The sequence below is a fragment of the Equus przewalskii genome, chromosome 9 (assembly GCF_037783145.1).
Source record: "Equus przewalskii isolate Varuska chromosome 9, EquPr2, whole genome shotgun sequence".
In the NCBI taxonomy this organism is placed as follows: domain Eukaryota; kingdom Metazoa; phylum Chordata; class Mammalia; order Perissodactyla; family Equidae; genus Equus; species Equus przewalskii.
The window spans coordinates 10,908,886-10,932,486 of NC_091839.1; the positions used below are offsets into that span (position 1 = coordinate 10,908,886).

General features: G+C 60.4%; 2 protein-coding genes across 7 annotated transcripts; both read right to left on the minus strand.

The window, feature by feature from the left end:
- Positions 1 to 305: 305 nt before the first annotated feature.
- Positions 306 to 14,570, minus strand: PRX (periaxin). 6 transcript variants are annotated; one of them, XM_070557814.1, is made up of 7 exons: positions 14,505 to 14,570; positions 10,162 to 10,205; positions 9,980 to 10,078; positions 9,744 to 9,869; positions 7,695 to 7,851; positions 5,011 to 5,207; positions 306 to 4,375 (listed from the first exon to the last, which is right to left on the minus strand). In XM_070557814.1, exons 1-7 carry the CDS (start codon positions 14,545 to 14,547, stop codon positions 503 to 505), a joined length of 4,539 nt encoding a protein of 1,512 aa, XP_070413915.1. In that variant the 5' UTR covers positions 14,548 to 14,570; the 3' UTR covers positions 306 to 502. The 6 variants fall into 6 exon arrangements, with proteins under 6 accessions (XP_070413915.1, XP_070413917.1, XP_070413919.1 ...); XM_070557816.1 differs by lacking the exon at positions 14,505 to 14,570 and adding an exon at positions 13,435 to 13,493; XM_070557818.1 differs by lacking the exon at positions 14,505 to 14,570 and adding an exon at positions 12,503 to 12,689.
- A 5,533-nt stretch (positions 14,571 to 20,103) lies between these two features.
- On the minus strand, positions 20,104 to 23,063 carry SERTAD1 (SERTA domain containing 1). The gene is made up of 2 exons (XM_008534614.2): positions 22,906 to 23,063; positions 20,104 to 21,174 (listed from the first exon to the last, which is right to left on the minus strand). The coding sequence occupies exon 2, from the start codon at positions 21,172 to 21,174 to the stop codon at positions 20,458 to 20,460; it is 717 nt and encodes a 238-aa protein (XP_008532836.2). The 5' UTR covers positions 22,906 to 23,063; the 3' UTR covers positions 20,104 to 20,457.
- Positions 23,064 to 23,601: the final 538 nt, after the last annotated feature.

Sequence of the window (23,601 nt, forward strand, 5' to 3'; positions counted from 1 at the left end):
CAGGAGTGGGTCCCCAGGACAGGCAGAGTCCCCGACAGAAAGGTCCCACAGCTGTGCTCTTCCAGGAACTTCCCAGACGCCTGCTCAGAGGCCCCTGGTAATTCTGAAGGACTAAGGCAGGCTCCCTTCCTACCGGGCCCAGCCCATGGCCTCCGTGACCTCCTCAGACCAGGGGTGGCCTATGTCACCCACACACAGGCTCCCCTCAGGCCAGGCTCAAATCGCCCCTCCTTCCTCCTCAGGGACTCCTTGTGTGCACCCCCCCGCCGGTCCCCTCCCGCACAAGGAGGAGACAGACTCAAGGCTACCTCTGGATTACTTTATTCACATGGCTTGGCAAGATACAGGCTCTCCTGCCAATGAGCTGGGCACGGGGCCTCCCTGGCCCTGCCCCGTCAGTCGCCCCCCCTCCCGGCCCTCTGGGGTTAGTGCTAGTTATCTCACACACAAACAAGGGGGAGGCTGATGGGAAGACGGGAGTGGTCTCCCTCTGCCCGGGGCTTCAGACGACGGCAGCCTGAGCCCCCTCCATCCTGGTGGGGCCTGGAGCCCCTGTCTCCGAAAACCCCACGCTGGGCAGCCGAACCCGGAATCCACTCTCTTCCTGGTCCCCACTCCTGCTCGCGGCCTTGGGGCTTAGGGACACCCGGGGGAAGCGGAACTTGGGGGACTTCTCCCCGCCAGGGGACTTGGGGGCTGCCTCACCCTCCTGCCCCCGAGAGGCCTTGGAAGGGCTAGCCAGGCCCACACGGGGCAAGCGGACTCGGACGCGGCCTCGGCGCCCGGAGGCCCCTTCCCCGCTGCCCTCCTCTTCCTCCTCCTCTGGGCTGGGGGAGCCCTCCCCGGGGACCGCCTCGCTCTGGCTGAAGCCCACGCGGGGCAGCCTGAGTTTGGGGCTCTTGGCCTTCTCGCCCTCCTCAACCCCGTCCTTGGCCCGCGCCAGGCCAAACCGGGGCAGCCGCACCTTGAGCTTGTGTCCAGCATCCCCCTCACCCTCTGCCACCTGGTACTCGGCATGGCTGCCCACGGCGGGTGGCGAGAGCTCCACGTCGGGCAGCGAGAGATGGAAGGTGCGCTCAGCCCCCGGGGACTGGTCCCCAGGCCGCTCTCCCCCAGCCCCAGCTCTGGCCCCCAGCGTGGGCATCTTCAGCCTCGGCCCACCTTCGCCTGTGGCTGCCTCACCCACCTGCGCCTCTCGGCTCAGCCCCACGTCCAACTCAAGTTGGGGCACTGTCACTGCAGGCATCTTGAAGACGCCCTCACCCACCAAGAGCTCACCGCCCGCCGCCTGGGCTCCAGGCAGAGACAAGGTCACCTGAGGCACGTGGACCCTGGAGCCTGCCGTGCCCTCTGCTGGAGGGGCTGCACTCTCGGCCTGCTGCCCCGGGGTGGCCTCCCCAAAGCTGGCCAGCTCCACCTGGGGCAGGGAGATGCCCAGGGGCATCCTCAGCCCCCCGTCCTGGCCCTCAGTGCCCACTTGCCTGGTCGTGGATGCTTGCAGGCCTGAAAGCCGTACTCCACTGACAGCCACTGCCCCCTCGGCGCCCCCTTCCTCCTGGGCCCCCAGCGTGACTAGCTCCACCTCGGGGATCTTCAGCTGCCCCGCCGTGGACTCTGACTTTTCTCCAGGGCTGACACGCTCACCCTGGATTTCTGCTTCCTTTCCTCGAGTCAGTCCAAAGGAGGGCATCTTCAGCTTGGGCATCTTCACCCTCCCATCCCAACCCCAGCCCTTGCCCTCCAGCTCGGCCACCCCCGGCACTAATTCTCCCGCCTCGGTGTCCCGGCCTCTGACCCCAAACTTGGGCAGGGCGAACCTGGGCCCCTTGAGCTTCACGTCAGCCCCGGCCACCTCCACCTTGCCCGAGGGCAGATGGGCATCCAGGCTGACCTGCGGGATGGACAGATCGAGGGCGGGCAGCAGGCCCGCCTCGCCTGCCCCTTTGGCCTCAGCCTCAGTCCCGGCCCGAGCCTTGGGGAGGGAGAGGGCAAACTTGGACACCTTCATCTTGGTGGCCCGCCCGGCCCCCTCAGCCTCTGCCTTTGCCACCTTTGGCCCCGAGAGTCCAAACTTGGGCAGGGAGAACTTGGAGGCTGGCTTGCCTTTCATCTCTGTCACCTCCGGCCGCCCTTCCCCAGCCTCCACGGTGGGCAGCTGTGGAGTGACGATCTCAACAGACGGCATCCGGAAGGCCCCTTCCCCGACCCCTGCTGCCACCCCGGGGCCCTCTGCCCGCTCCGCCTTGCCCGCTTCTGCTGCTGGGACCTGCCCCTCCAGGCTGAGAGCCCGTGGCAGGTCCAGCTCCACTGAGGGCAGTGTGAGAGAGGGGACCCCCACGCGAGCCTCGCTGCCCACCTCTGGCTGCAGACAGGGGAGTGTCACCAGCTTCCCCGAGCCCTCAGCCCCTGCCTCGCCTGGCTTGCCTCGTGATGGGGACCCCGCCCTCCCTAGCTTGGGCATGGTCACCTTGGGCATCTTGAAGCCAAATTCCATCCCCTCTGCCTGCTCCGCCCCAGACGCTTTGAGCTGCCCCTCTGGAGCCTTGGGCAGCTTCACCTCGGGGGGCTTCGGAAGATGCACCTCTGGGATCTTTGGCGCCCGCACTTCTGGCAGCCGCATCTCCGACACCTTTGGCAGCTGCACCTCTGGGAGGCGCACGTCCGGCACGGCCATCTCGGGCACCTTGGGGAGTTTTAACTCCGGGAGCTTCATCTCGGGGACTTTCATCTCTGGGACTTTTGGCAGCTGCACCTCTGGGAGTTGCACATCCGGCACGGCCATCTCTGGCATCTTCGGGAGCTTCATCTCTGAGACTTTTGGCAGCTGTACCTCCGGGAGTCGAACCTCTGGCACGGCCATCTCTGGCACCTTCGGGAGCTTCATCTCGGGGACTTTCGGCAGCTGTACCTCCGGGAGCTGAACCTCCGGCACGGCCATCTCGGGCACCTTCGGGAGCTTCATCTCGGGCACCTTTGGGAGTTTCATCTCGGGCAGCTTCACCTCAGGGACTTTTGGCAGCTGTACCTCTGGGAGTCGAACCTCTGGCACGGCCATCTCGGGCACCTTCGGGAGCTTCATCTCGGGCACCTTTGGGAGCTTCATCTCAGGGACTTTTGGCAGCTGCACCTCTGGGAGTCGAACCTCTGGCACAGCCATCTCGGGCACCTTTGGGAGCTTCATCTCGGGGACCTTTGGCAGCTGCACCTCTGGGAGTCGAACCTCTGGCACGGCCATCTCAGGCACCTTAGGGAGCTTCATCTCGGGCACCTTCGGCAGCTGCACCTCTGGGAGTCGAACCTCTGGCACCGCCATCTCTGGCACCTTTGGGAGTTTCATCTCCGACACTTTTGGGAGCTCCACCTCTGGGAGTCGCACTTCTGGAAGGGCCGCCTCGGGCACTTTGGGGAGCTTCACCTCAGGCGCCTTGGGTACCTTGACGTCAGGCGGCGAGACCCCAATGCCAAGGGAGGGCATCTTGATGGTGGGCAGCTTCAGCTTGCTCTCGACAACGGCTTCAGGGGCAGCGGGCCGGGGCTCCAGGAGAGAAAGCCCGAAGGTGGGCATCCGAAGCCTGGGCCCCTTCACCTTGGCCTCGGGGATGCCCTTGGCCACCTTGGCCTCAGGAACTTCCTTTGCTCGAGCCCCAAAGCGTGGGAAACTGAGACGGGGCATCTTCAGGGCCACCTCAGGTGCCTCTGCTGGAGCCGCCACCTCTGCGCCCGGCAAGGCCAGGTCCACCCCCACTGAAGGTGCTGCCACTTCCAGAGTGGGCACCACCACCGCCATGGCCCCTTCCCGGGTCTCCAGGCATGGAAGTGTGGGCAGAGTGGGTAGCGAGGGCAAGGGAGGCAGCTCCACTTGGGGGACCTGGATCCCCACGGCCGCGGGCTCCACAGGAGGCGGAGCTGGGGCTCCCAGCCCAAGGGTCGGCAGGTGGAGGGCAAAGCCGCTGACTGCCTCCGCTGCGGGGGCCACCTCCCGCGGCCCCTTGGGGGCTGAGACCTGGAGGACACCCACTTCAGCGCCGGGCAGCCGGGGCCCAACCAGCTCCACCTGGGGGGCCGTGAAACGGGCTCCCGCTGCCACCTCGGCCTCCTCTTTGGCTTTCCTGGGGGGAGGAGCGGCAGCGGCCAGCCGGGCTGCCTGGGCCTCCTCCGCCACTTCTCGGACGCGCAGCCGAGGCAGCTGGAGGCGCCGGCGGGTGGGGGCAGCTGGGACAGGACCCTTGACAGCCTCGGCTTTGAGGCCCCGACGCAGACGGGAGAACTTGGGGAAGGAGAATTCGACATCAATGGGGGCCAGGTCTGCAGGGGACCCCAGGGCCCCGGGCACCACCATCTTCTTCTTCTTCACAGGGGACAGACTCTGGATGTTCTGGGGAGAGAGGAGAGAGGCTGGAGGCAGTGGGACAGTGGGGAGGCTTGGGGTGGACAGGGGGAGCCCCAGCTGGTATTGTACCAGGCTGGGGATGTGTTGGATTGAGCATTTGTCCCCAAAACAGCGTCCCCACTTCCTGGCATTTCACCATTACTGGCCCAGAAAGCAAAGACGCTCATTTAGAATCTCACAGTGAGTCAAGAGGAGTGTGGAAACTGGGACCCAAGACTTCTGGATCCTCGTCCAGGATTTTCTCCGATACCCTCATTCTAGAGATGGGGAAACTGAGGCCCAAGGAGGGAAAGAAACTGGCCCAGGGTCACTCCCAAAGTGAGCAGTGCTCCGAATGGGACCTGGCCTCCCTGGTTGGGAGTCCGCTGTTCAGGACCCCTGGTGAGCCTGGAGCTGAAGGTGGGGATGCCGCTACGAGGCAGGTGAGGACTCTGGTCTGGGATGGGTGGGTCCCCCTCCCCAGGGAGGAGTTCTGGGGCAGAGAACAGGAGGCAGAAGGTGGGATTAGCGCTGGGTTAGTGAAGAGACAGGGCAAGGGTGGCCCACGGTGTGGGGGCTCACGGTGCCGAGCCGGGATCGCTGGGGTGGTCCAGGGCTGGGGCCGGGCTAAGCACGCGTACCAGCTTGGCCACCTTGGCCCGCGGGCCCTTGATCTCGTAGCCGGCCACGGTCCCGGGCCGCAGCGCCAGGTCCCCGGTGGGCACAGTGCGCTTCAGGCAGAAGGAGACCTTGTAAGGCTCGGCGCATTGCAGCAGGCGTAGCGCGTCCTCGTACTTGAAGTTCTCGAAGAACACGCGGGCGCTCAGCAGCTGGTCCCCTGCAGACGAGGTGGAGGTGGGCAGGGCGTGAGCATCTCAGGGCTCTGCGCTAGCCTCGTTGCACCGGCTTCCCCGGAGCCAGCGCAGCGAGGCCACGCCCCAAATTTCGGCCCCGCCTATCCCCGAGCGCAGGATCCAGACGCAAAATTCCTCCCTGTTCGAGATGGGACACTTAACAACGAAGCCCCACCCCTTGCCTTAGCTCCGCCTCCCCGACTGAGCAAATCCACGCCCACTCAGGCCACGCCCATCGCCTTTGCACTCCCCTCCCCCATCTTCACTTTTCAGACGCTGACTTTGCTCCCTTTACTCAAAAAACAGAATCAGAAAAGAACTTCCAGAAGCTCCCACCCCGTTACTCACCCCCCTGCTCCTGTGGCAATTTACTCCACTCTCTACTCTTCCTGGGGATGAAGTGTCCCCACTCCTAGCTCAGGTCAATTCCCTCCACTGTCTTCTCAGGGCCATCTGCCAGCAATTCGCCTCTCTCTCCCCACATCATCAGTTTGTCCCTCTCTTCTACGTTATTCCCATCAGCACACAACATACCATTATTTCTCCCATAAGAAACGTTGTCTTGACCTCACTCCTCCTGGAGCTCCCGCCCCACTTATCTGTTCACCTTAAGGGCAAAATGCATTGAGTTGTCTAGCTGCATTATTTCCATTTCTCCAATCACACTTCTGACACCCCTTCCTGGAACCATGAACTGCCCCTCTCAAGGTCCCACACAGTGACCTCTGTGTAGCTAAGTCCAGTGGTCAAGTCCCAGACTTCATCTACTTGAACCCCTCAGCCTTTGACCCAACTTCGCTCTCTCTTCTTCATCCACTTGCGTGGCTTGGCTTCCAGGGTGCCACATCCTCTGGAACATCTCTGCAGGATCCTTCTCAACCTCCTGGGAGGGTTCCTCCCCATCTCCCGACCTCTTAAAGACACAGCGTCCCAGAACTCAGGTCTTGGACCTCATCTCTTCTCCATCTACTTGCTACACTCACCCCTTTGTGAAGCGCATCCAGATTCAAGAGTTTAAAGATCATAAATATGCTGACAACTTCCAAGAATCTCCCTCCAGGTGAGCACTCTCCTCTCCATCCTGGACTCATATATCCAACCAGCCCTCCACGTGTCCACCTTGGTGTCCAACAGACACCTCTCATCTGACAGATGCAACCTGTACTCCTGGTCTTCCTCCAAACGAGCTCCAGTCCCAGTGTCCCCCATTTGTGGTGCTACCAACTCCATCCTCATATCAAGAATCCTTAGATACATCCCTGACCCCCTGACCCCTCTCTTCGCATCACACCCCATATGCAGGTTGAAGGCTCCTCCTTCAAAATATATCCAGAATCCAAACCCTTCTCTTCACCTCCAATAACACCATTTTGGCCCTGAGCATCATCATCTCTTACCTGGATAATCACAGTAGCCTCTTTGTGGTCTCCCTGCTCCCTACCCTGCCCCCCTACAGTATATTGCTAATACAGAAGTTCAGCGCGGTCCATTCATGCTCCTCCTCCACTCACCACCCTCCCAGATTAAAAGCCAAAGTCCTCACATGGCACATAAAGCCCTCTAAAATCTGCCTTTCTCTTACCTCTCTGGCCTCATCTCTTACTTTCCTCTTCACTAACTCTATTCCATCCACACTGGCTTCCTTGCTCTTCCTCCAACAAGCCAGGCGCGCTCCCACCTTGGCGCATTTGCACGGGCTGTTCTATCCTCCTAGAATGCTCTTCCAGATGGCCACAGAGCTCTTTCCTTACCTCCTAGGCCTTTCCTCCCTTCCTGGCTCGTCCTATTTAAAAATGCAGCTTCCATCCTGGCATCCTGAGCACGTACTGCCTTCTAATTCACTATGTATTTTACATATTTTGCTTAAATATGTCTGTCCCCACTAGAATGTAAGCTCCATAGGTGCAGAGAGTGTTGTCTGTTTTGGTCACTGCAGGAACCCAAGCACCTAGAATAATATCTGGAAAGAGAAGGCCCTTAGCACATCACCGTTGCATGAATAAATCGCATCAGCCTCATCCATGTTACCTGAAACAGCCCTTACTTACTAAGCTCGCCTCCCCACCCCTCCAAGCTGACTCCACCTCTTTTCTCCAGCCCCAACAACAAAAATAACTAGCACTTAGGTAGTGCTTACTATGGGCCATTTAGCTATGTGCTAAGTGTTTTCAAATACTGACTCATTCAATCCACATAATAACCCTATGAGGTAAGGACTAGAATTATTCCCACTTTAGAGATGAGAAAACTGAAGCACAGAAAGATCGCAAGCTAGTAAACTGCAGATCTGGGAGTCGAACCGAGACAATGTGCCTCCAGAGCCCCCTGTGAGCAACTGCAACGCCGACACACAAAGCCCCGCCTCAAGCCCTTCACCCCTGCCTCCCGGTCGCGGGTCCCACTCAGGACCCAGAGCAGAGTCCTAGCCCCGCCCCCGCAGGAAGGCCCCGCCCACTCCCCGCCCCGCCCACCTTCCTGCAGGCTGAGGCTCCTGGCGGCGGGCGAGTCCTCGCGCAGGTCGCGGACGAAGATGCCCTCCTTGCCGCCGCCCGCCACGTTGATGCCGCTGACCCCCGTCTGCGCCTCCGTCTCCACGATGATCTCCACCAACTCCGCCCGCCTCAGCTCCTGCGAAGGGCGGCGAGGGGTCGCCATGGGGCGCTAGGGCCGGACCTCGTCCAGAGCCCGCCATCGCTCTTAATTAAACGGGTCCTCGGGGCACGCGCCCCTCGGCGCGGCGCAGGCGGGTCGTGCGGGCCCACCCACGCCAGCATCTCCCCTTTAAGGAAGCGCGGGGGCTGCTCGCTCTTGGGGACCCGCGGACAGGTCCAACGGCTCAGCGCCGGCTGGCCTCGTGGACCCCTAGGTCGGCTGTCGGGGGGGGGGGGTGGGGGGGTGGGTGGAGAGGCTGGAGGGCACCCCATCTGAGACTGAGAGGCGGGGCTGTACTCCCAAGGGGGCGTGGCTAGCCCGGGGGCGGGGCTAGCAGTTTGGAGCCCGGCCTGGGAGCACGCGAGGCCGGAGACACAGGCCAGAGAGGAGGGGCCGAAGATCCGAGAGGAGTGTGGCTAGAGGTATAAGTGGAGGTGCGGCGGGGACCCATCGTCTTAAGGACTGAGCTGTGGGGAGGGGCTTTCATAACAAGAGAACAAGAGTTGAGTTGAGGATGGGGTTGCGAAGAAAGGGCAGGACCCTCAAGTGGTGTAGGATGGAGGCTGGAGGTAGGACTGGCCTCCTTGGAGGCTTGAATGTGTGTGACTGTGCCCTATTGTGGGCTCTCTGACCCTAAGACCTGCAGAACGCCCGTGGGAGAGGGAATCCAGCGAATGGGGGTGCGTGGGTAATGAGTGGTGGACCGGCAGACGTGGTATTCCTGGTATTTACTGTAAATGGTGCTGACCTGGCCCTGGCCCAGCAGCGCACTGTGGGATTCACCTCTGAGCTTCCCAGAAGAGGCAGTGAGAGACCTCAGTTCCACGACTGTCTGGGAACCCAATCTGCTGTGTGTCTCTGGTGGAGAAATTTGCCCTCTCTGGGCCTGTTAACCTACTGTCAGGTTGGACCACATGGGCGTACTGGAAGGAGTCTCTGATTGTGAGCTGAGACCTGAAGCAAGAGGGATCCGAGAGGATGCTCTAGTGGGCAGGGCATCGAGGCTGGCACAGACTGGAGCCCAGGGATTGAGGAGGGGAAAGCAGGTCTGGGCCAGATGCCCCACAGCAGTGGCCCCGGGACTAGAGGGCTGGGCAGAGCACGGTGAGAAGGGGTAAGAAGAGTTGTGGTGCGGGCAGCAGGGAGCAGCATGGCCATCACCACCCCCAGCAGGCCCTGGGCTAGCACTTTCTGTGCAGCATCTCATTTCATCCTTCCCCCGGCTTGGGCAGTCCCTGAGGAGGACACAGAGGTCCAGAGAAGTGAAGTGACTTGCCTGAGGCCACAGAGCAAGTTAAGCAGCTGGGCCTCAACCCCAGGGCTGTGACCTCAGAGCCCCCGGGCCGTCCTGTAGGCAGTGACCTGCTTTTACTTAACCCTCTGCCTGCCACCCCTCAGCCTCAGCTCGGCTCCGGTAAAAGTAGACCCACTCTACACTCTCAGAAGTGGGGACCATTGCCCCACTTCACTGATGGGGAAACTGAGGGATAGAGAAGTCAGACCCTGTTCAGGGCTGCGCAGCCGAAATGGTAGGTCCCAAGCCCATGTCCTTAACCCCTACACCATCCTGCCTCTTCCCACGAAGAGTTTCTCCTTGATTTTCTTTAGCTCATTATTCATCTAACTCCATTACGCTCCAAGGAATTAGCCGCTTTGAATCTCAGTCTGTGCCAGGCTCTCTGCTAAGCACTACATATGTTAAACTGTTCTCCTCACAGAGACCCAGAAAGTAGGCCACTGTTGCTATTTCCATTTCACAGATGGGGAGACTGAGGCACAGAGAAGCCAGGAAGTGTCCCATTGCCGCCCTAGTCCGAGCCCCCGAGGCGGGCCCCACCAGTCTCCCCCGGCAGGATGTGGGCGCTCACCTCGGCGCTCCGGCTCCGGGCCTCCATGGCGCTGCTGGGAGTCGCGTGGGCCCCGGGCGCCCGCTTCCTCTCTCCCTTCTGCTGCAGGACCAGCTTCAGTTCTGCATGGAGCAGCTGCCTCTGTGCCTGCGGGGGGCAGGGATGGAGGCTTGAGCCCAGGAGAGGGGAGGGGAGGAGGGGGGGCTTGGAGGGGCAGGTCGAGGGGAGAAGGGCCCCCCACCCCGCTGTCCTCTCACCACAGCCTGGGCACAGCCACCCCCTCCTAACAGGAGCCCAGCCTGGGGTGCCACACAGTCGTCTGCGAGCCTCGCACCCTTCCTCGGGGGTCTTGCTGCCTGCCAGGGAGAGACCAGGGCGTGAGGCTCCAGGCAGGCCAGGGAGGGGCAGGGAGGGGCATGTGGCACCGGCCAGGGCTCACCTCAGGGTCACCTCCAGCTCCTTGGGCCTCCTGGGTCCCGGGCTCTAAGAAGAAGAACATTACTGTCAGCTAACCCCACTGATGGTCTCCTGAGGGCCTGACCCTTCCGGCGCTCTGTCAGTACTCTATCCCCCAGAGCAGGTGGGGAAACTGAGGCACAGAAGACCTCTACCCAAGGTGACACAGCTGGAAAACAAACAGTAAAGCCAGAACTGACCCCTAGGCCTATGACAGCAGAGCCCCTGTGCCAACCACCTCGGCTGACCGAGGGGGCCAAATTCACTATAAAATCATGGCAACTGCTCCCATGTACTCCCCGTGGGCAAGTCACCCCACCTCTCTGTGCCTCAGTTTCCTCATCTATAAAACAGGGAGAATGAGATCTCCTACTTCACGGGGCTGTTGGGAGGGTCAAATGGGTTAATAAATATCAAGTGGCAGGCACGTGGTGGGCGCTTCATAAGCATTTGCTATTGTTATTATTATTATTATTATTATTATTAAGAACTTCCTGTGGTCCTGTCTCATGTCCAGTGTCCCACAGGGGTCATTGCATGGGGACCTCAGAATACCCAGTACAATGATGAAGCCCCTTACAAAGAAGACACCTGAGGCTGGGAGGAGGGAAGTCACGTGCTCAGGTCACAAATGAACTTGTCTTGAAAGCTGCGTTCTCTTATGCAGATAATAGATAATAATAACTAATGGGCACTGAGTGGTTACTCTGTGCCAGTTGTGTGCTGAAACCTTCGCTTTCCGCCTCACCAAGGAAAACCCTAGCCCTTCAGAGAGGCCAAGAGCCTGGCTCAAGGTCACACAGTACAGTGAGAAGGAAGCAGAGCTGGGATCCGCAAGCAGCCTCAAAGGGGATGGACACTGTCTCCTTGCCACCCCCTCCCCGACTGTGGCCTTGTCCTCCCGGCCCCCACCTGGCATGCCAACCCGCCAACCCGCACTCCCCGGGGAAAGGTCAGGCCTCACGCGGCACATTCCGTCACACAATGGCCCGTCTGCTGTGCTCAGTCACATTCCGCCCCTGCCCACCCACCCCAGCCGCACAATGGCCCTTCATAGCCCACCACTGGCCAGGATAGAGGACACAGGGACCCCCTCAATGCTCCAGCTGGCCGTACTCCACTGGCTGGCCCCCCACAGCGTCAGAGGGCTCCTCTCTGGCTCTCCTAGGAGTCCCGGTCTTCATTCCTTTCCCAACCTCCTCTCTGAGCCCCTAGCCCCTCCAACTAGGGTTGGCTGCCCCCTCTGGGGCATTTCCTCTGAACTGGGCCCTGTGCTGGCACACACAGGCCTTGAAATCCCCCGAGAGAGGGCTGTTTTAGGGTTGGAAACTGAGGCTCAGAGAGGGGAGGTGACCTGCCTGGGATCACACAGCTAGGACGCATGCCCTTGACACCAACTCTGCACCTTCACTTGCATTGGTGGCTCTGAGCCCTGGAGGAGGCCCAAGCTGCAAAACAGCTGGGGCGGGAGCTGGGCTGGGCCAGAGGAGGCGTTGAAGGTGCCAGAAACAGGCATTTTTAGAGCGACCTTGTTGGTGTCAACCCTGAGCCGGGTGGCACTTTATAGACGTGGCCTCATGGTAGCCCGTTTTACTGATGAATAAATGAGAATTAAGAGTCGGGATGCCACACTGATGACATCGGGACTCGAACCCAGGTCTGAAAAGCTAGCGCCGAGTCCCTGACACTACACGGCATCCTGAACAGGCCGGGGAGAAGCCTGGTACTTGTGAGGAGGAAGTAGAGACGGACGGAAGGATCTCCTGGGCCGCAAGTGCCCTGTTCCAGGCCAGGGCCAGTGAGGGTCACGCCCAGAGGCTGGCACAGGAAGCTCATCCCGGGCGGAGGCCGGAGAGTGCCCTCCCTCCGCATCCCGGCCCGGGACAGCCGCCCAGCCCAGGTTATATTTAGCCCAGCTGTGCCCTTCCTGAGCCACGTACCCAGCTCCCGGTGGCGGGGGGGTGGTGGGGGCAGCTTCGGAAGGAAGCCCACCCCACCCCACCCCAGGCACTCTCTGTTCCCAGCTCTGCCCGTCCCACTAGGCTTGGAAGGAGAGGCGGGGATGTTGCTGGGAGGTCCCTGGCTTGCGTTAGGGAAAGCTCTAACTAACGGGGCACCCCTGGTGAGTCCAAGCCAGGCAGGACCCACCTCCCCCAGATGCCAACAGCCCATTTCTTGAGCTGTGGCACTGCCCTACTACATTGCTGAGCTTCCAGAATTCTCAGAGTCCCCATTTCTTGAGCACTTACTATGTACCAAACCCTCCCCTTCTGCCTTGGCTCATGAAGTCCTCGCCACACCTCCCTGGGGAAGGTCCAACTTACATGCCCACTGAAGATGCTGCTCATGCCTTCGGAGCGGCTGGGGGCAGGGGCTGTCACCTGGGCCCTGGGCCCTTCAGCTGAGCTGGGCTTGCTGAGGGATCCCCCAGCTCTGTCTGCCCCCCTGCACCCTCCCGGCCGCCACTTCATTTAGGAAGTGTCCGCACTCAGAACCTCGGCTTCCCCAACCACCAGGGATCTGGCGCCCTCAGCAATGGGCGTGGGGGTTGACGTGACTCATCCGGGCCCCTGGACATTAGCAGAGGCTGTCGGGTTTGAACACTTGGGCAAGGGATGTCACCTCTCAGGGCCTCAGTTTCTTCATCTGTAAAATGGAGCCGGTAAGAGTGGCTCTGAGATAACAGCAGGTCCTTAGAATAGTCTCAGTATATAGCAGGTGCTCAAGTAACGTATGCTAGTCTCTGACAGCAAGTGGTGGCCGGCTGTGCATCTCACAGCATCTCATATCCAGCCTGCGCTCACCAGTGGTCCCAACTTTCTCCCTTACCAAAGGGGGACTTGGGGTGAGCGACAAAACCCAGCTCGCGCCCCGGCCTCCCACCAACAGGGTCTGCGCTGCCTCCCCAGCACCCCATTCCAGGGACCGAAAAGCCTGGCCCTCTCTCGGCTCTTTTTAAGCACCAACTCAGTGACTCGCAAGTCAGCCCTGCAAGGTGGCCGCCATAGGCCCATTGCAGAGATGGGAAAGCAGAGGCTCGAAGGGTGAAGCATCTCACCCTGGGGCCGCACAGCCAGAAGGAGGAGAATGTTGGGATTTGAACCCAGGGTCCGGCTCCAAAGTCTGGGCCTTTAACTCCTACATCCTGCTGCCTCCTGAGCCCCAGGCACCCTCCCAGCACCTCCCAGGACCCTGGGTCTCATTCCCATGGCTTCTCAGCCTGGCCAGGGGAGGGACTGGCTGGCTGATCTCTTACCACTGGGCCTCCAGACACCTCGAGAGCTCCCGGTCTGTCTGCTCAGCCCTAGCCCGGGGCTGGGGGGGAAAAGGGATGGGGAGGGGGAGGGGGGGAGACCCCAGCCATTGGCTGCCGGGGCATGACATCACCAGGGGGTGGGTGGTGGGGAAACAAACATCCCCTCTCCCAGCTGGATCCACCGCAAGCGCGTGGGGAGCCAGGAGACACCGCTGCTCCAGCGCCTGGGCCGAGACCTCCACCAGGAGCCCCACTCCAGGGACTTTCCACGTTGTCACCGCCACTTGGAGACTCTGCACCCCACCAGCCCTATGTCCCGGCTTCCAGACCCAGGCATGGCCCCGCTGGTTCTTGGGGCCCCTGAGATAAACTCCTTCCACTCTTTCTCCTGGTCAGTTTGGGTTCCAGTCCCAGCTCGGCCACTTCCTGGCTGTGTGACCTCTGGCAAGTCACAGCATCTCTCTGGGCCTCCGTTTCTTCATCTCCAAAACAGAGATCATTAAAGTGCCCACCTCAAGGGGTTGTTGTGAAGATTAAATGAGTTAAAAGAGGCCAAAAACTTTTCAAAGTGCCTGGCGCAGAGTGAATGCCCCTTGTAAGTATTTTGTATTATTATTCATACAAATTAGCGCGCTGGTTAGACTTGTCAGGGGGTTTTGGCCTGAGCGGGACCGGGCACAGGGGAACCCCACTTCTCTGTTTAAGGGGGTTTCCATTGGAGGGGACACCTCTCATGTGGTAAGTACTGTGCTGGGCCCCGAAGTTCTGCTCTTTGAATCGAGGTCGCAAGGAGAAAGGATTATGCCAAATTTTTAGCCACACAGCCAGGAGGTGGTGAAGCCGGGGTCCGGCCCCAGTTCTGCTGGGCCCCAAAGACCCTGCAACACTCTTCTGTCCCCTTCATGTAACAGACAAGGAGGCTCCGGGAGGGGACGTGATACCCAGGGCCATCCACACCAGGTCATCCATGGCACCAGGATTTGAACCCAGACCTGCCCAACTCTCAAACCAAGGCCAGCAGGCCTCACCCTGACCCCCCGGCCCCCAGCCCCCAGCCTGCCCCGACTCACCGGTACCCGGGGGGCGGCACAGGGAGCACAAGTACCCCCACATGCCACTCGCGCCCACCCGGCCGCTGCCTCGGCCGCTGGTGGCTCTCTGAGCCCAGGCCTGGGGCCGGCCCGGGATGAGGCCAGGATTACCCCCAAAGCGCGCGTCAGCAGCTTCTGTCCCATTGTCCAGCCAGGCGCGGCCATCAGGCCCTCACCTCGGTGGGCACCCTTGCCCCTCACACCAGCTCAGCTGGCCCCTCTGTGGACCTGACCCCCTCCCCACACCAAGCAGTGGGGACCTGCTCCTGAGGGCATAAGAGACCAAGGACAGGTTGGCAGGATCCCAGAATGCTAGGGCTCCCCCCGTCTCTTCTCTCCGAAATGCCCCCTGCCCACTCTCAGCCGCCGGGGAAGGCAGGAATGTGCTGAGCTCCAGGAAATGCCTTCCAGGCCTGGCAGCCACCAAGGGTTGGGGTGTGGCCGGAACCCAGCCAGGAGCCTCCTTCGGGAGAGGTGGAGGGACAGTGTGGTCAGGGCTGCTGATGGGCCTGAGGAGACCCTCACCCCACTGCAGTCCCTCTCTCTGTCATTCACTGATTCGTCCAAACATTCATTTTTCATTTATTCATTCAACAAACATTCACAAGCACTTGTTGGGTGGCAGGCCCTTTGCTGGGCACTGGGGAGGCCGAAAGGCCTAAAATCACCAAGTGGGACAGGCTTAGGAAAGGCTTCCTGGAGGAGGTGACATCTGAAGTCAAACTGAGGAGGAGGGAGCCAGGAGGGACAAACGTGGGCAAAGAACCAGTGAGGAGAATGCAGCTAGTCCTTCACCCAGTGTCAGCAGTCAGTGCGCGCCTGGTCTTGTGCCCAGCCCCATGCTGGAGAGCGCTGGGGACATAATGTGACCAAGATAGCCCGGGCCTGCTTCCACAGAGGTCACAGTCCACCAGGGAGACAGACCCAGAACAGCCACGGTTGTGATGGAGGAATCACAGGCAGAAGGCGCCTGCTCCACCCTAGGAAAGGAGGTCAGGGAAGGCTTCCTGGAGGAGGGGACATGTGAGCTGAGGCTTGAATGACCCATAGGAGCTAGGCAAGAGAAGAGGGAGGGGAACAGTGTTGTGGGCAGAGGGAACAGCCTGTGCAAAGGACCTGAATCCAGAGAGAGCTGAGCACAGAAGAAATTTCCAGGAGCTTAAAACGGTGTCCTTGTTCCTGCCTGTGTCCCCAGGGCCGAGCATCCCTCTTCCTTAGCGTCTCCTTCTCCTTTATACATTTATTCACCAGCTGTTCGCAGACACCGCCTCTGTATCCATCCCTGGGCCGGGCAGTGCTGAGGACTCAACAGTGACCATGACTGTGCCCTCACAGGACTCACAGGCAGACAGATCGGACATTAAAGAAGTGATCAACAGAACGAGTGTAAAGTTACACACCGAGCTAAGTGCTGTGAGAGATGGATGCAGGTCTATCAGAGGAGCCTGGCACTCTGGGACTGTCAGAAAGGGCAGGGAGGGCTTCCCAGAGGAGGTAACATTTGAGTGGGCACCTGACGGATACATAGGAGTTCATGCAAAGCTGCAAGTGGTGGATACACGAGAATGGATTTCAGAGAGAGGCAACAGCTATGCAAAGGGCCTCTCTGAGAAAGTGGTGAATGTGACAGTGTGGGGAGACCCCGAGGGGAGGGCCATGGGGACAGGCTGGACTTTGTTCTGAGGGCCCCCGATGTCTATGGGAGGGACAGAGTCAGAGCTTGAGGGTGGAAAGATCCTGACTACAGGCCCGGCTAGACAGTTGGGATGAAAATCCACCCCTCTCTGCTCAGGGTCAGACAGATGAGGGAGGCGGGTCCGCGCTCTCCTGTCTCTCTGTGTCTCAGAGGTGCCCTTGCTCCTTGCCAGTCCTGAGGGGACAAGCCTCCAGTCTCGCCATTATGCAAGATGGTAGTTGTCAGGTTTTTGTAGCTGCCCTTTAGCAGGTGACAGAAGCTTCCTCTCCTAGTTTGCTGTGAGTTTTTTGTCGTGAATGGTATGTCCCTCTCTCGGTGTGTCCTTCCATGTCTGTAGCTCCCTTTGTCTCGACATTCCTCAACTCTGTCTCTCTCCATCTCTGTGTCTCACTCTCTCCATGTCTCTGTTTCTCTCTTTTCTGTCTCTCTCTCTCTGTGTCTCTTGCTTTCCCTCACACGAGGGGTGTGGCCATCGGAAGTCGAGTTTAGGGGGTGGCACCAGTGTCCTGGTTCCGGCCAAGGCCACCTCCGTAAACACAGGACATCCTGCAGGGCTGGGGAAGGAGGCGGAAGCCTCTCCTTGGGGACCACCCTCTCTCCACCCAGCCTGAGCCGAGCAGGAGCCGGGTTCCCCGCCGTGCAGCCGAGGGAAACCGGTAGCTCCCTGACCCCCATCCTTTACGCCTGCGCCCGATTCCCGCCCTCTCCACTGGGCTCCTGTCCCAGGGGCCTAGCTGCCTGGGTGCCTTCCCCTGGCTGTCCCCTTAGTCCTTTGCACCCACTATGTCCATCTCTGGCCTCAGTATCAACCCCAGATCTGCTTCTCCTCCTGGGCACCATCCCAGGGTGGCCCCACCATCCCCTGGTCTCCTGGCTAGAGCCCTGGGTCTCATCCTAGGCCCCTCGTCCATCACAGCTCATCACTCCCACACAGCCTGTCCTCTCTAGCATCTCCCCCTCCCCCCGCACCCCTGCCCCTTGGCTGCTCTGTTCCTCCCGGCCTCCCCTCTGGGCTCCTGGCCTCCAGTCTCACCTTCCCACCGCCACGTCCACATGGCAGCCAGAGAGAACACTTTTTACCTCTAGATCCCTTTACCCCAGTGCCTTCAGAGTAAAGTCCCCCATCCAGGGCCTTGTGCATCCTGGCCCCCGCCAACCCTCAGCCCCATCACTTACCTTACTGCTTTCCCCTCATCCCAGTCAGACTCAGCAGCTTAGAGACCCCTGGAAGCTTGTAGGGTCCCTCCCCTCCTAACCCTTTGCACATGCTGTTCCCTCTCCCTTGAACACTCTCCCTTCAGAACAACCCTCTGAGGCGGGTGCATGACTGTTCCAGTGTAAGGATGAGGACCCTGAGGCCCAGAGAAGTTAAGTACTTGCCTAGAGTCACACAGCCAGAGAATGGCAAAGCTAAGTTTCCAACGCAGGTGGTCTGACCTTCGGCATGACCTTCGCTCTGTAGCTTATTGCATCCGTGATCATTGACGAGGCATCATTAGATTTCTGCACCGGGAATGCACAGCATAGGTGCTCAGTAAATCTTCACTGAACGGATGAACGGGACAGGGCTGGAAGGTGTGCTTTGGGAGGTGCAGAGGTCAGATCCCAGACGACTGGGATAAAATCTGTGCCCAGGGCGGGGGAGAGATGTGGTCAGCAGGCACAAAGTAGGTACTTATAAATTCATCTTTGCCGAATGAGGGAAAGAAAGAAGGGAGGGAAGGAAGAAAAAGAGACCAGGGTGAGTTGGCCACGGATCTCCCAGGCATCGGAGGAGAAAAGTGTGTGTATGTGGTGGGGGTCCCTGTGAAGGCCGTGGAGGGGCGCTGGCCTAGGGAGTGTCGTGGCGGGCACACACAGAGACTCCATGAAAAGCAACAGCGGCGCCAGGACTGGCGGCTCAGCTAGGAATGGTGTGGGCCTGGAATCTGCTGGCCGAGGTACTGCGGCGTCCTGGGGTTGAGCCTGAGGGCGGAGGGGCCCAGAAGAGCCAGGGAGCCTGCACCATCTTTGGGGGTCAGACGAGGGGAGAGTGGGGCAGGTCCTTGGGCATGAGCTGTTCATAAACCCAAGGGCATCAGGGTGGGGGTGGGAGACCAGGGCTGATCTAGCCCATATGGTGCTTTTGTGCAAAAAGTATGCCTCTTCTCCAAGGCACTTGACCTCCATCTGCTGGGAAACTGTCATAATAAATATGTAAATGCATGGTGCCTGCCACATGCGTGGCAGCCCTTTAAGGATGGAGCCCATGTGCAGTGCACAATCTGTGCAACTGTACACAGAGGCTCTAGGGTGAGGGGGGCATTGCTGGCCAAGCAGGCACCGGGCAGATGGAAGCATCGTTGCCAGATGGGTCTGCTGTTTGCCTCAGTAGGTATCACAGATTATCCCCGAGTTTGGCACCTGGAGACATCAGAAGCAGGCCCCCAGGGTGCTGTAAACAGAAGGTTTTGCTGACCCCACACTGGGGGACTCCATGTCCCCTGGACACATCTCCAGGAAATCGAAGTCACTGGCATCACAGACCCCCAGACTGGGCAGCAGGGGGCATTGCCGAGTTCAGCCTAAACTCCTAAACTCTGGGTCTGAGTCCAAACTGAGTCTGAGTTCCAATGCCCCGCGGGTTGGAGTCACCAGGTGCTGGAGCCAGGCGCCCCGGGAGACCCTCAGCCTAGGCACCAGTTCCCTTCGGGCCATTGCCACTTCCCTCCCCGGGCGCCGCATTCACTTCCAGAAATGGGCACGACTTCCTCCGCTCCTCCAGGAAGCGCCGCTCGGCCCGCCCCTTCCCGGCCCGAGGGGCCAGCCTGGGGCTGCCCGCCTCCCCCGGTTCCACCCCAGCTTCAGTCGCCCTGAAGCTTCCGGCCAGAGGGCAGGCGCTGGGGCCCAGCGATCTCGGTGTCCCCTTGCCGGCGTTTCCCCCATCGCAGGCCCAGCCGGCCCCTCGGGTCCCCGGCCGGCCCTCTGCCCCTCCCCCTCCCCCCGCCCCCGCAGCTGCCCCGTGCCCCTCCCCCCCGCACCCCGGGCGCTGCCCTGCCCCCACGGCCGCCAGGAAGGACGCGGCCCGGGTCCCGTGCCAGGCCTGTGAGTGTGCGGCCCCTCCCAGCCGGGCCAGGAATGCGGCTGGACCGCGGGGGCGGCGCAGACACCCGGCGCTCAGGCCAGCCCCATCACACAGGCAGGCAGGCAGGTGGCCCGGCTCGCCGGGGCTTGGGTTTCTTCTAGAAAGAAGGCAGATCGCCTGCCGGGGGCAGCGAAGCCACCCAGCCTGGTGGCTTTCTTTCAGAGCCAGCCGCCCGCCGTACTGCCCTCTCCCCCACCCCAAAAGGAGATTTGAGACCCGGCGTGGATTTTATTTTTTCCAAACTTGCAGTCTTCCTTTCTTTCACCGTTTTCCTGGAGAGCTGGCTCATGCTGAAAGCTCCCTTTTGCCCCCAGCCCTGGGCCCCAAGACACACAGGTGGTAGACTCCAGGCCAGGGCTAGATTTCATTTTTAAAAAGTGGCTTCGCGCTCCTCCTCCAGCACCACCACCACAGTGTACACACATGGACATAAGGGAAGCCTGGCTGAGTACGTTCTAGGAGTCTGTTTAGAGTCCCAGTTACCAGACCTAACTGTTTCTCAGAACAAGAAAGCTGTAAAGGTCAGGGTTGCAAACCCACCTCCCCAAGCCATGAGCTCCTGGAGCCTCAGTTTTCTCAACTGTAAAATGGGGATAATCCCAATAATGCCCATCTTGTGGCACTGATAGGATTAAATGAGTTACCATGGGTCAAGGGCTCAGGACAGCGTGGGGGACGCAGTCCACGCTCAGTGAATGTTACAGGTTCTGATCTCCCGGTGGCCTTGGCCCAGAGAAAGCAGCACACACACTACAGACTTCCCACGATTGGTTTTAATTTCAAAAAACTGGTTGGGGGTCTCTTCCCACATCAGGGAAAGAGTATTCCAGGCTATGACCTCTGAGGATTCAGTCCAGCATGGGGCCCGGTCCAATCCCAGTCCAGCCACCGGGCCCTGTCATTCCAACATGAGGGCGGATCCCAGACTCCCCCATCAGCCGGAGGCAAGAGGACGGAGGTGACTTTGCCCAGGCCTCTGGATTCTGCCCTGGGTCCTGCCTCTCCAAAGCCCGTCTCTCTGTTCTAAGGAAGCCAGCTGGGACTTTCCAAGGAGAGTTGGTCCAGTCACCAGGCTCAATTTGGACGCTGGACAACCATTCCAGCCCTGGGGGTCAGCGCCCCGGCCCCGGCGGCCGCTCCAGCGCCTGTGTGCCCACCAGCACGTCCATGAGGTAGTCCAGCTCAGCCTCGTCCAGCTCCGGAGCCTCCTCCTTGCCAGGCCCATCCTCAGGGCCGGGTTTGAGGCCCTCAGAGGCTGGCGCCCAAAGTTCACTGTCGTACATGGAGGTGTCGATGTCCTCAAACAGACCCTCAAACCCGTCGTCCAGCAGACAGCCAGTGGCTGGGCCCAGCAGGTCCAAGGCACCCAGGCCAGGTGAGGCGCCCCCAGTGGGGCGGCCCGGTGGCCCCTCGTCCGCCAGGGGCTGCGGGGCCTGGCTCAGGCCCTCGATATGGCTGAGGTCCTCCAGAAGGCTGGCCATGGAAGCTGAGAGGGCGGCGTCTGAGCTGGCCAGCAGGTTGTCGGCCACACCGGAGGCTGCGGGTGGGCTGGGCACAGGGGGCAGGGCGGCTGCGGGTGCCATGGACGCCTGGATGCGCCGCAGCGTGTTCACGACCAGCACCAGGTGCCGCAGGTCCGGCTCACTCTGCCGCAGGCTGTGGTGGAGCTTGAGCACCGAAAGGTCAAAGAGGGAACTGGAGGCCGCAGCCGGGGGTGCCTGTGCCACTGCTGGGTGGCCGGGATCCAGCCACCAGGCGTCCACTGCCAGGCTTTCCTTCTCCTCCTCCTCCTCCTCCCGCTTGCGCTTCAGGCCCTTGCTCAGCATCATCTGCGGGGAGGGAAGAGTCATTCAGTTATGGAAAACCAATGTTGAGTTCAAACCCTGTCTCTGATGACTGCTGGCTGTGTGATCTTGGGCAAATCAGTTAACCTCTCTGAGCCGGGGCTTTCTTAGGGAACCTTGAAGATGTGAATGATAATCGTATCTACTTCACTGAATTGTTCTAAGGAGTAAATGAGATAATACACAAAAAGCACTTACAACAGTACCTGGTGCATAGTAATTACTCCTGTTAATAAGTGCTCTTAATAACTATTATTATTTATTTCTTCAACGAATTACATGAAATGTCCAATATTCAACCTTTTTTAACCTAAAAAGTGCCTGTTTCACACAGTTTAATATTTATTGAGTGCCTACTATGCATCAGACAATAAATAAACAAATACAGGAAATGTACAAATGATGCTAGAAGATACTCAAAGATTCTGGGGGTGGTCAGGAAAGGCTCCTCTGAGGACGTGACATTCGAGCTGAGCCCTCAAGGGTAAGGAGGAGTCAGCCATGGAAGCACCAGGGAGAAAGCATTCAAGGAAGAGAGAACGACAAACAGCAAAGGCAAAGAAAGACCCCGAGGCCGGATGAGCCTGAACTGAAACAAGGCCAGTGTGGTCAGTGCACAGAGTGACACAGTGTGTGTGTGTTGCGGGGCGGGGGGGGGGGGGGGGGGGGGGGGGCGTTGAAGAGCAGGCGGGACCAGGAGTTTGATTTTTTTTGTGACTTTGGAGAGAAGTTACTGAGGGATTCTGAGCGGCTCGGGAGAGTGGTGTGGGGTACTTATTAGGTTTCCGGAAGATGCCCTTGGCTGCTTCGAGGAAGACAGCGGGAAGACGGGGCAAGAGTGTGGCCCCGAGATCCAATCGGAGGCTACGGCTCCCTTTGCGGTGGGGGACGATCGATGCTGGCTTGGAGTGGAAAGTGGCGGTGGACACGGAAGGAAGTTGGTCGACTCAGGATTTATTTGGAAGGCAGAGTAGACAGAGCCGGCTGGAAAGTCCTGATGGGCCCGGGGTGGGGGGCAGTGGGTCACCGAGAGAAGTTTGAGGACCCACACTTTCCCCCGGGTGGGGGCCCCTGGAGTTCTGGACTTCTGGTCCAAGCTGCTTTTTTGAGCCAGGCAGCCTGGAGGGTCCGGTTCCCCGGCGCCCTTGCCCAGCAGGACCTTAAGAGTGACCCCTCACACTACTCAGACTGGGTCCTCGCCGCCTTCCCCGCAGACCCGGGACTCCCGAACCGCAGGAATTCAGCCCCCACCCCCGACTCCGCCCCCCGGTGCCTGCGCCCCCTAGCGGCGCCAGGCCGGCCATCCCCCGGGGATTCCGGCCCCTCCGACCCCGGGACCCTTTACGCCGCCCCGCGTCCCGGCTAGGCTCCTGCCTGCCGCCCGGGGCCGTGTAGGCCGGGGTCCCCGGTGGGCTGTTCCGCCCTCTCGGGCTCCGCTCGCTTCCGGAAGGCAGTGGAGGCAGCTCCTCCTGAAGCGGCGGCGGCGGGGGCGGGTGAGTCACGCCGCCGGAGCCAGGGAGCCGGCGCCTCCGCCCCCTTCCCGGGCTGCGGCGTGATTCACCCGGCCCGGCCGGAGCCGGCGGCACGGAGAGGCCCGCGCGTCTCAACCCCGGACGGCCCCGACGCACACCTGCCGGACCCGGGGATCGAACCTGCCGGAGGACCCCGCCGCCGGTACCCCTTGTCTCCCCAGGCCCCTTCCTTTCATTTACATACCCAGCTCAGCAGCGGCCAATCAGAAAGAAGAGGTAGCCTCCCGCAGCCAATCAGGAAGGCGCGGCGACAGCATCGCTCGCTCGCTCGCCTCCAGCAACCGGCGCCTGGCTCGCGAGACGCAGTTCTGACTCTGGCGCACGACTCCAGGCTCCTGACTCCCCTTAGCGACCGCCCACTCCCGTGGCGTCCCCACCCCCCACTCGGAGATTGGCCCTTGGACCGTGATGGGCGGAGCCGGTTGGGGGCAGGTTTGAGGGGCGGGGAGGGTGGCTTCAGGGCGCATGCCCGTGAGGGAAGGGGAAGCGGGGTGGCTGTTTGCCCTGAACGGCGGTGGCGGGCAAGGATTTTTGCGTCTCAAGGTGCGGGCTCCCTGCTGTCTGCCCATGCACCTGCCGAACCCAACAGTTGAGCTGCTTACGCACCCAGCCCAATAGGAGTCTACACTGTAGGCCAGATAGGCTTGGGTTCAAATTCTGACTCGCCCCTAACTCGATGTGTGACCTTGGAAAAATGCTTGACCTCTCTGAGCCACACAGATTCAGTTAAATGGGATCTTCTTGCCTACCTCTTGAGAGTTAGGAAAATCAAAGTAAGGTCGTATCTGTAAGAGCACTGTATCAGACGCCGCAAATGCTGGGCAGCTGGACTCGGCTGTGGTTACAGGCGGGAGTAGGCGGCTGGGGTTGGATGCCACTG